Source organism: Populus euphratica, unplaced genomic scaffold, assembly GCF_000495115.2.
Source record: "Populus euphratica unplaced genomic scaffold, PopEup_1.0 scaffold880.1, whole genome shotgun sequence".
Taxonomy (NCBI): domain Eukaryota; kingdom Viridiplantae; phylum Streptophyta; class Magnoliopsida; order Malpighiales; family Salicaceae; genus Populus; species Populus euphratica.
Window position 1 is genome coordinate 71,208 of NW_011500744.1, and position 10,636 is coordinate 81,843.

Below are 10,636 nucleotides of genomic sequence, written 5' to 3' on the forward strand. Positions count from 1 at the left end.
GTCTTTTTGTTTTTTTAATTGAACTTGATTTTTTCATAGTTTATTTTTTTCTCATATAGTTAAAAAAATAGTTTTAAAGAAAAAGTCATGTAATTAAACTTTTTAAAGTAACAAAAATTAAAAGATGTGAGGAAAGTACTATTCATCCACATACATTGTATTGTGAATGACAATAGTAATTCACAGTGTTTTACTTTTTTTTTTGTTTATGTTTTTGAATTTTCGTTATGATTTTTTTTCACATTTGTTTTTGTTGATCCCTTTTCTTTTAATATTAGGATGTTTGAGAATTTAGCTTCATAATTTGTTTCCATTTATTTCATCCTTTTATAAGGTTAACATGATTTGCGAGTTTGTTAGGGTAAACCGAGTTGCCTTAGTTTACGAGTTTGGTGGGATGTCTTCTTTTTTTAATTGATCTTGACTTTTTAATCATCTATTGTTTCTCATATAATTAAAAAAAAGGTTTCAAAAAAAATTTATATTATTAAACTTTATAAAGTCTATGAACCTATTCACAAGTTTGGCTGGTTGACTTGGTTCGCAGGTCTAGCAAGTTTAACTTTTTTAATTAGTTTTTTTTTTATTTCATCCTTAGAATACTAGGTTGATTGAAAATTCAGTTTTATAATTGGTTTCGTTTAGCCTTTTATGAGGATATTGCGATCTAAAAAAAAATCTCGGTATTTGGTTAGTGTTTGATTTCACAATTGTCTATTTTTGTTATTATATAGCTAAATAAAAAATATATTAAAAAAACAAATTATAATCCTATTGGAGTCCATAATAAAGTTCATAGGTTTGATGTACTTGCGAACTTACCTGATTCACAAGTTTAACGAGTTTACCCATCGACTTTTTTTTTTGTTTTTGATCTTTTAATTGTTTTTAATTTATTCTTTTTTTTATCTCACCCTCTAATATTGAATTGGTTAGAAAATAGACTACATTATGAATTTTTGTTTGCTTTCTATAGAGATAATTGTCTAAAATAAATGTTTATTTTTAGATTGATGTTTAATTTTATGAGCATGTATTTTTATCATATAATTAAATAATTTTTTTTAAAAAAAAGTAATTGAACCCAATAAAATCAATGACCCAAGTTATGGGAGGACCGAGATTGATCCAATTTGTTATTATCTTAATATTGTTTTTAAAAATTATTATTTTAAAGTTGTTTAAAAGTCAAATTATATTTTTATTGATCACCAAGATTGTATTTTAACTTATAAAATTTATTAATTTAAGTCAAGTTAGCTTCTATATAATTTAATTAAAAATTTAAGTTAAATAAAAAAAACTAATCCAAAAAATTTAAAATTAACCTTCTTCGTAAAGTTTAATAACACGTTTAAAAAATTCTAGTATTAAACTTGAAATTCTAAATTCCAGTTATGATTACCATTGAAAGTGGCAATTGCTAGGCCATATTATTCTTGTATTAAACTTTTGGCTGCAGGTAGACGTAGGTTGGCCATATCGTTCAAGAAACACGTCAGCTAGAGCCCCCTTCTTGTACATGTTGGTCACACACCAGTTTCTTATTTAAAGCATTCAAAACTCCTCAACCTCCCAACAACGAAGTCAAAAGAGCCAGCCCCATTTTGGTTTGTTTATTCAACGCCAATTTAAAGCTTAGTGAATTATGAAATAGATGGCTATCATCATCACCATTTGCATGATCAATAATCTCTGCTGCTGCATTTCAAATGGTACTGCTGGTCAAAAACTTACCGAATCATCAAAGCTCTCTAGTTACAGGTTTCTTGCTCAAGCTTGATCAACACTACTGATTTTCAACTCTACCTACAGCTTATGTATGCTTGCTTCTATACTTCAATATGTATAAAAATATCTTGTCTTTTTCTTTCTTAATTTATCTATTGTTTTCGGTAGCGATTTGTTTCTTTGTTTATTGCATCTCTAGCCTTCTGGAAACTATTGTTTTGACTAGCTTTCTACCTTGTTACAGAAGTAATTAGAAAATATTTGGTATTTTTATTAGAACACGTGGTTTCTATTTTCATTAGAAAATATGGACTTTTCTGTGCAGGTTCAAGCCCTTGAAGCATCTGTTTCTGTCTGTTTCTTTATATCAGTGGGAAATTTAGATTGTCCAAAAACTTTCATTTCTGGGTTTTAGGAGATGATTCGGAATTCTGGTGCTTTTTCACTTCTTGGCATGTCTAAATCAAGAGCTTGCACATTTGGAGCTGTTCTGCTTATCTGGCTCTGTTGCTCTTCATTACTTGTAGCTGCACAGGAGGGAATTACTGACCCTGTAGAAGGTGATTTTGCTTGAATTGTTAGCTGCTCTTTTCTTTTCCTTTAAAGATACTTTCCACAACAGCACTGCAGGCACAGTCTGGCTTGTATATGCCTTTGTGAATAGAGTTCCTAATTAGCGAGCTTGATTGATTTAATTAATCTTATTGTAGCTTCAATTTTTTTGCTGGTATGCCCATCAAATACTGATTGTAATTAGTACATGGAGCAAATTTTGAGACTTCCAGTAGTTTTGAACTGTTTATCCCTGGTTCGCTAATTGTCCAGGCAAGAAATGTTGATGATGTTTGTAAGTATCCTGAATAATGCTCAAAACATCATATTATGATTCATTGTGGAACCTACTGAGAAATCTGATTGAAGACCATCTTATTGTGTCTGTGATGTTGTTAAGTAGTTGTTCAAGGCGCAATGAAAAATGAAACGATGATGACCAAATGCTTAAATTTTGCAGTGAAGGCTTTGCAAGACATCAGGGACAGTTTAATTGACATCAATAAGAATTTGAGTAATTGGAGACGAGGGGATCCATGCACATCAAACTGGACAGGGGTTTTGTGCTTCAATACAACAAAAGAGGATGCCTATCTACATGTTAGAGAATTGTATGATTCCAAACCTCAGATTTTTATTTCCTTTTCAGTTAGTTCCAATAAGCTGCCTGAACATTTTTATTTTCAGTTTACCTTAAGTTTTTGTTCTGATGTTGAATAAATGTTGGCCAGAGTAACTTCAAGGTTAGGAGTAATCTGGTGTAGAATGCCCAATTTTTCAAAACTCGTCACCTTAAAGCTTGCAGATTGCCAGTTCGAGAATTCATTGTTTTGTTGTGCTCTTCTCCAAATCACATGAAAACTCTCCATAATTCCCTACTACATGGATAATTACCGCTATCTGAGCCTCATGCAAAAGCTACATGTTAGAATCCAAGCTCATAAATTAGACAATTTTAACGGAACTTTGTATACTGATTGAATAATGGATATTTCCAGACTTCCCTCTCTCTTTTTTTCGCAGACATTGTGTAACAATATTTTTGTTTTCTTTGCAGACAACTGTTAAATATGAATTTATCAGGAACTTTATCACCATCGCTTGGCCTCTTGTCTTACATGGAGATTTTGTAAGGCTCATGTCCTTTCCTCCGAAACAAATCTCTCTGTTAGAATGGCTATCTTTTGACAGTTTATCTGCTTGACTGACATATGTTCTCTATTGATCTTATCGAAGGGATTTTATGTGGAACAGCATTACTGGAAGCATACCGCCGGAGATAGGCAATATTAAATCTTTGAAGCTCTTGTAAGTTGGAACTTCTTTTTAGCTTAATAGTTTATACTTTCAACACTGTTACAGTATGAAAACAACAGATCAAGCATTTTAAAGTCTCTGAGTTCTAATTGTTTAGGTTATTTCTCATGCACTGATTTATTTAGCGCTGAATGTTGACAACAAAGTCAATGTGAATACAGTTTATTTTGTTACTATTGCTGAACTACACTCTACAGTTGTTTTCTCATTCTATGTTTGATGAAGGATTTATTTTTCCAGGCTCCTGAATGGAAATCAATTAACCGGTCCCTTACCGGAAAAGCTTGGCTATCTTCCAATATTGGACAGAATACAGATAGACCAGAATCATATATCAGGACCAATACCTAAATCATTTGCGTACTTGAACAGCACAAAGCACTTGTGAGGATTACTCTGATGCTATACTCTCTATAACTAGTGCTAATAATCTTGGTTCTTATACTTAACTAGTTCATACTTCATGGTACATATATCATTTTCCCTTGTGGACAGTCACATGAACAACAATTCAATTAGTGGGCAAATCCCGGCTGAGCTTTCCAGATTACCGAATCTTGTTCACTTGTAAGTTTGCAGTATCCAGATTCCTGTTTCAGAAGTGTGTCGTTAAACCGTCACTGAACTTGTATACTTCATTTCATGTCTTCCCTTTATTGTTCTGCTGGTCTCTTATCTGTCAATTTATTGCTAACATGAAAAATATTTGCAGCCTTCTGGATAACAACAATCTATCAGGAACTCTTCCGCCAGATTTATACAAATTGCCGAAATTACTTATACTGTATGGCCCTCTTACTTCTTGGGAAATTATGAATCATGAGTTTACGGTTTCTTATATCAATATAGTAGAGTTTACTGTATGGCCTATTTTCATTTTGCAGCCAGCTTGACAATAACCAGTTTGATGGGAGCACAATCCCACCTTCTTATGGAAACATGACTCAATTGTTGAAGTTGTAAGTGCAAATTGCAACCCTAGATTTGCAAGTATTTGAGAAGTAAAGCTTGTCTTTTCTTCTCATGAGGATGTGGGTACTGTTTGTGTGTGTGTGTGTGTGTGTGTGTGTAAATGCATGCGAGCAGAACTTAATGCCTTGATTGTAAGTCCTATAATTTGACTAGATGTTGCTTTGACAAAAGCCTACGTATGCCTTTTTTTTCCCTTCTTGCAATATCTTTATGTCTGCTGAATCTTCAACTGTTCAATCAGTTTTGATACACACCCAACCTTTTGATTTGTAAAATATGGAGTTTTCGAGTATCTGTCTACCATCACTTCCTTCCCCCCTACTGTTTCATTTCACCTTCAATAATCTACTTTGCTGCAGTGAAGACATGTCATGTCAGCTAGTCTAGATTCCGTAAACCTTTCATGTCTTAGAAACTATGTGTGATTTCTCATTTTATTATTTAGTGTACAAGCTTCAAAAGTTGTACGTGTTTCTTAATGTGATTGCCGTCTGTTCCTTGACTGGCCTTTATCAGGAGTCTCAGGAACTGTAGCTTGCGAGGTCCGATGCCTGACCTGAGCAGGATACCAAATCTTGGCTATCTGTAAGTCCATATATTTTCTATCTGTGGCTTCCACCTGACTGGATAATTATATTATGTTCCTTTCCTGGATAACTCTGCTGGCTTCTTTTTTTCCACTTACCATTGTCAATGTGATTTCTCAGAGACCTCAGTTTCAACCAGCTAGCTGGACCCATACCTCCAAACAAGCTTTCTGAAAATATGACAACCATGTAAGGTTTCTCCCTATTGAAAATGTTGCATGATCTACATTTTTATAGCAGTTTTCCTAAGTCAAATATATAGATTCTTTGCATAAGACAAATCGCTCAAGTGTCTCGAGTATTATTTGAAATTTTGAAATCACTGGACTCACGACAACAGCGAAGCTTTCTTGGACGCTGATGTTCATTGCTTATTTTGCAGCGATTTATCCAACAACACTCTTAACGGAACGATTCCTGCCTACTTTTCAGATCTTCCTCGACTTCAGCTACTGTGAGCATTTTTCCACTTGCTATTTCATTCTTTCTCATTGGTTTCCAGTTTCTTAAAGCTGATATTATAGCTCATGTTATTATAGAAGCTTTAACGTTTTGATTTTACTGGTGAAGCTTAGATGGTGCCCAAACATATGTAGTATGTATTAAATTAAATTAAATGGTTCAACTTGGTCATATTCTGTGGCAGGTCAATTGCAAACAATTCATTGAGTGGCTCTGTTCCCTCCACCATCTGGCAAACTAGGACCAACGGGAATGAAGGACTTGACTTGTAAGAGCTGAAATAAAAATCAACATTTCTTATTGCGGAAGAGTCTAATGAAAATGCTTTCCTTTATGTTGTAAATACTCTGAAGCACACTTCTATTCTTGATTTCTAAGAAAAAAGAAAGAAGACGTGCTGATTTCAGCATTCTCTATTAATACCAAAGGTGGATGCTCTAGGATGGTCTAGTTCTTTTGCATCTGATGCTTGTTTCGCTAATCAGCAGTTTTTGCTCTTCGATGTTGCAGGCATTTTGAAAACAATAGGCTTTCAAATATTTCTGGCAGCACCAGTCTCCCTCAGAATGTCACGCTATGGTTTGCTTCTGTACTAGCATTGCTACACTATGTCTACATGTGCATGATCCTTATCTACCCTTCTATGAGAATCTTCATCTGCCAAAAATACTCACTTTGCATTTGATAGTAGTAAAAGATGTGATCTTTGATTAGGTCCTACTTTCGTGGACAAATATAGAACTTTCAGGCAATCACTTATTGATGTATGATTTTCAGGCTTCAAGGAAATCCGGCATGCTCAAATTCCAGCATAGTGAAATTTTGTGGATCGCAGAATGATGATGTGAACAATCAGAGCTCAATAGAATCTAATGTTACCTGTCCCCCTCAATCATGCCCACCCCCTTACGAATATTTCCAAACATCTCCTATATCTTGTTTCTGCGCTGCCCCTTTGATCTTCGAATATCGACTGAAAAGTCCTGGTTTCACAAATTTTATCCCTTACAGAGTTGCATTCCAGGACTATTTGACCTCTGGTCTTGAATTGCATCTTTATCAGCTAGACCTTGCTTCAGCTATATGGGAAAAAGGACCTCGATTAAAAATGCAGTTGAAGCTTTTTCCTGTCTATGTTAATGAAAACAGTTCTCATACCTTCAATGACAGTGAGGTTCGACGCATCATTAGCATGTTCACCGGGTGGAACATTCCTGACAGTGAATTATACGGACCTTATGAACTTCTCTACATCAATCTGTTGGATCCTTATAGAAATGGTCTGTCTCCTAAACCTATCAGTGTTATATCAAAAATAAATTAATGCTTATCCTAATTATACATGAATATGTTCTTACTTCATAGACAAACTATAATAATAATAATAATAATAATAATAATAATAATGGTTGTGGAAAGTTTTTCTGCACTTTCTAAGTGATTATGGTTTAAAATGTGGAGTCTCGAATCCTTGGTCTCACTACCATGATTCTTATAATAATGCTATTTTATTAGTGTTTGCTGATGAAATGAGTTGTGAAGTATTCTAACCAAAATGCAGTCTGTAATTCTTACGTCTGGTGTACTTTCATCGGTGTATGTGTGTGATGAAAGTGTTACAAAGGTTTGATATCCTCATCTTCACTGTTGTTGCTATATCCCAGTGCTTTTTGTCACCCCTCAAAAATCTAAAATAAGCACGGGTGCTCTGGTTGGCATAGTATTGGGAGCCATCGCAGGAGCAGTTACATTGTCAGCAGTTGTTTCTCTTCTTATTGTGAGAAAACGCTCGAGGGACTACCTAGCAATATCAAAAAGACGTCGTGGTGAGAGCCTTACCTTTCCAAGATTAGAATTATGCAAATATTTTATCTTTTTGTGTGGTGTTCTGTCTCATATTTGTGCCAAACCAGTAAATCCTAACTTTAATATATATATATATATATATATATATAAAAAAGCATTTTGAATTCTTCATAACAAAAGTTTATTGCTAGGAACAGTTTCATTTTTAACATGCTCCTGTATTTGGGCACAGTATCAAAAGCCTCCCTGAAAATTGAAGGTGTGAAGTATTTTACTTATGCTGAAATGGCCTTGGCTACCAACAATTTTAATAGCTCCAGCCAAGTTGGTCAAGGGGGTTATGGAAAAGTTTATAAAGGATTTCTTGCTGATGGCAGAGCTGTGGCTATAAAACGGGCTGAAGAGGCATCTTTTCAGGGTGAGAGAGAGTTCTTAACAGAAATAGAGTTGCTGTCAAGGGTACATCATCGGAACCTGGTATCTTTGATTGGATTTTGTGATGAAGGTGGCGAACAGGTGCACATTCATGTCTTTTAAATTTGAGATATTTAGTTGAAGCTCATGTTAAAGAATAATATAAATAATATCTTAGAACCTCACCTAAATTTAGTTTGACCAACATTAAACTGCATGGCTTTCATCATCCTGAACCAACTCAAGGAAAATTCTCATTTGCAGCATCATTTGGGAAAAAGTTGTATTATCTGTTCCTTCTGTTTATGCAGATGTTGGTTTACGAGTTCATGTCAAATGGCACTCTCAAAGATCATCTCTCTGGTACATCTCATAATTCTTGTTAAAGAATTCCTTTTTTTATTATCCTAAAACAAGATTGATTCACTTCAAAATTCTCTATGCTTATCCTATGGGTTTTGTTTGATGGATCATGCATCTGGTATTGCAGCGAAGGCAAAAGAACCATTGAGTTTTGTGACAAGATTGGGAATTGCCCTGGCTTCAGCTAAGGGCATCCTCTACTTACATAGAGAAGCTGATCCTCCAATATTCCATCGAGATGTCAAGGCAAGCAACATATTATTGGACTCCAAGTATAATGCCAAAGTTGCTGATTTTGGACTTTCGAAACTTGCCCCAGTACCTAACATTGAAGGGGATGTGCCAGGTCATATATCCACGGTCGTGAAGGGTACTCCAGTAAGTATATCGATGCACTATGTTTAATGAAAAGAATATAGCCTAAGTCTTTTAAATGTATATCTTCCAGTAGCATGATGAAATTCAAAGTTGAAGCCTGAGCCTTTTAAATGTATATTTTACTGAGCCTAATTCTCTGTATCTCTTCTCTTTTAAATGTTGTATTAACTTTGTAGGGTTACCTTGATCCAGAGTACTTTCTGACTCATAAATTGACAGACAAGAGTGATGTTTATAGCCTTGGTGTTGTATTTCTAGAGCTGCTGACTGGGATGCAACCAATCTCGCACGGCAAAAACATTGTTAGAGAGGTAATGTTTTTTCACCGCCTCTTCTTATTTAAAGTTGAGTCTATAATATCTTACGCTTATATCGATGGAAAATATTGATTTAGAGTTCATGTAGGAGCACCATGTCATGCAAGCGAACATGGCATTTAGTCCCCAAATCCATTTCATGATGACGAAACATTGTCATCAGTTCAATTCTCTGAATCTCATAATTTTTGGATTTATGATTCGACAGGTTAATATCGCGTATCAAACTGGTATGATCTTCTCTATCGTTGATGGACGAATGGGTTCTTATCCTTCCGACTGCGTCGACAAGTTCTTAACTCTGGCCATGAAATGTTGCAATGACGAGACGGATGAAAGACCATCAATGATTGACGTGGTCTGGGAACTTGAAAGTATATGGCATATGATGCCAGAATCGGATAATAAAACAACGGATACAATGAGCACTGATATCGGAATGGAAATGACCTCACCCTCTGCATGCTCTCTATTGAAGAACCCTTGTGTGTCATCAGAAATCTCAAGCAGTGACCTTGTTAGTGGGGTTGCTCCTACCATCACTCCTAGATAAAATGAAATACAAAGAATAAAAATAAAATGGAGAACCAAATTTTGGATTGCCATTGCTATAGTACTTCAAGATTGGATTGGAGGGATTACTAGTAACTTTCTGTTAGTTTTCTTTAGTCTTTGTAGAATTCGTCTTTTTGTGTAAATAGTAGGCAGAGCAATAGATATACCTTTTACAATGCCAGCATATCTTGTACTGACATGTAATATAATGAAGAATTAATTAATGCTATTGCTATGAGATCAAAATCTACCTGTTCTCCTATTTAATTAGTTTCAAGTTTGTGTGTGTTTAAGGATCTAATGGATTAAATGGGTTTTGCAAGAGGTTCTTGCCTTGTCCCACCCCATGTTTTGAACCAATGAATCTGTTCCCTCCTCTACCTGTTCTCTCATGTTGGGTAAAAGGATTTTTGAATGTAATTCTTAGAGAATTATTTGAACTTTTTATTAAATCTAATTTATTAGTTCAACTTTGAAAATTTTCAATCCGATTTCTTGTTTATTTTGAATTTAAAATTAATTCGTATGAAAATCTTAACCCAATTCATTTTTTATTTCTTCTAATATGATTCAATTAACTTGACGAGTATAAAGATAACTTGGATAAATGTAAAGAGAAAGAAACAAGTGTTTTCTGTCATTAAGCTGTTCTCCCTCTTCTTTTCTTTCTTATTTGTAGGACCTGCAAGATGTTACCGTCAGGTAAAAAATAAGCCATACCCAAAATCATGTTACTGCCGCGGTGTGCCTGACCCTATCAGGGTTTACGATGTTGGCATGAAGATGAAGGGAATTGATGAGTTCCCATTCTGTGCGCACTTGGTGTCCTGGGAGAAGGAGAATGTCTCCAGTGAGGCTCTTGAGGCAGCACGTATTGCTTGCAACAAATACATGGCCAAGTTTGCTGGAAAGGATGCTTTCCATTTGAGAGTCAGGGTTCATCCATTCCATGTCCTGCGTATCAACAAGATGCTTTCATGTGGTGGAGCTGATTGGCTCCAAACTGGCATGCGGGGTGCTTTCGGTAAACCACAGGGAACTTGTGCTGGAGTTGTAATTGGACAGGTTCTTCTGTCAGTTCGTTGCAAGTACAGCAACAGTCACCATGCTCAGGAGGCTCTCCGCCGTGCAAAATTCAAGTTCCCTGGTCGCCAAAAGATCATTGTCAGCAGGATGTGGTGT

The 10,636-nt window shown here is 35.2% G+C and overlaps 2 protein-coding genes across 7 annotated transcripts in view; both read left to right on the plus strand.

The window, feature by feature from the left end:
- Positions 1–1,533: 1,533 nt before the first annotated feature.
- Positions 1,534–9,716, plus strand: LOC105116243 (probable LRR receptor-like serine/threonine-protein kinase At1g06840). Of its 6 annotated transcripts, none has more exons than XM_011013481.1 (21): positions 1,534–1,820; positions 2,057–2,291; positions 2,744–2,894; positions 3,341–3,412; positions 3,520–3,591; positions 3,841–3,984; positions 4,096–4,167; positions 4,313–4,384; positions 4,485–4,559; positions 5,089–5,157; positions 5,280–5,348; positions 5,542–5,613; positions 5,806–5,889; positions 6,132–6,200; positions 6,399–6,901; positions 7,343–7,447; positions 7,660–7,943; positions 8,153–8,204; positions 8,332–8,582; positions 8,759–8,893; positions 9,108–9,716. In XM_011013481.1, exons 2-21 carry the CDS (start codon positions 2,150–2,152, stop codon positions 9,450–9,452), a joined length of 2,838 nt encoding a protein of 945 aa, XP_011011783.1. In that variant the 5' UTR covers positions 1,534–1,820; positions 2,057–2,149; the 3' UTR covers positions 9,453–9,716. The 6 variants fall into 6 exon arrangements, with proteins under 6 accessions (XP_011011783.1, XP_011011782.1, XP_011011778.1 ...); XM_011013480.1 differs by having other exon boundaries at positions 1,534–1,764; positions 2,147–2,291; positions 7,286–7,447; XM_011013476.1 differs by having other exon boundaries at positions 1,535–1,820; positions 7,286–7,447.
- Positions 9,717–10,216: 500 nt separating this feature from the next.
- Positions 10,217–10,636, plus strand: part of LOC105116242 (60S ribosomal protein L10-like) — a 1,126-nt gene continuing 706 nt past the window's right edge. The window contains exon 1 of the mRNA XM_011013475.1: positions 10,217–10,632. Within this exon, the coding sequence (XP_011011777.1) occupies positions 10,232–10,632 (401 nt within the window). The 5' untranslated portion in view covers positions 10,217–10,231. The remainder of the gene's footprint in view (positions 10,633–10,636) is intronic.

What these genes read in the sequence shown, in the direction of transcription:
- LOC105116243 (XM_011013480.1), top strand. Translation starts at nt 2,150, where the DNA reads ATGATTCGGAATTCTGGTGCTTTTTCACTTCTTGGCATGTCTAAATCA. An exon ending in CCTCAGAATGTCACGCTATG is followed by an intron (nt 6,201 to 6,398) that starts GTTTGCTTCTGT and finishes TATGATTTTCAG; the next exon opens with GCTTCAAGGAAATCCGGCAT. An exon ending in TCTCAAAGATCATCTCTCTG is followed by an intron (nt 8,205 to 8,331) that starts GTACATCTCATA and finishes CTGGTATTGCAG; the next exon opens with CGAAGGCAAAAGAACCATTG.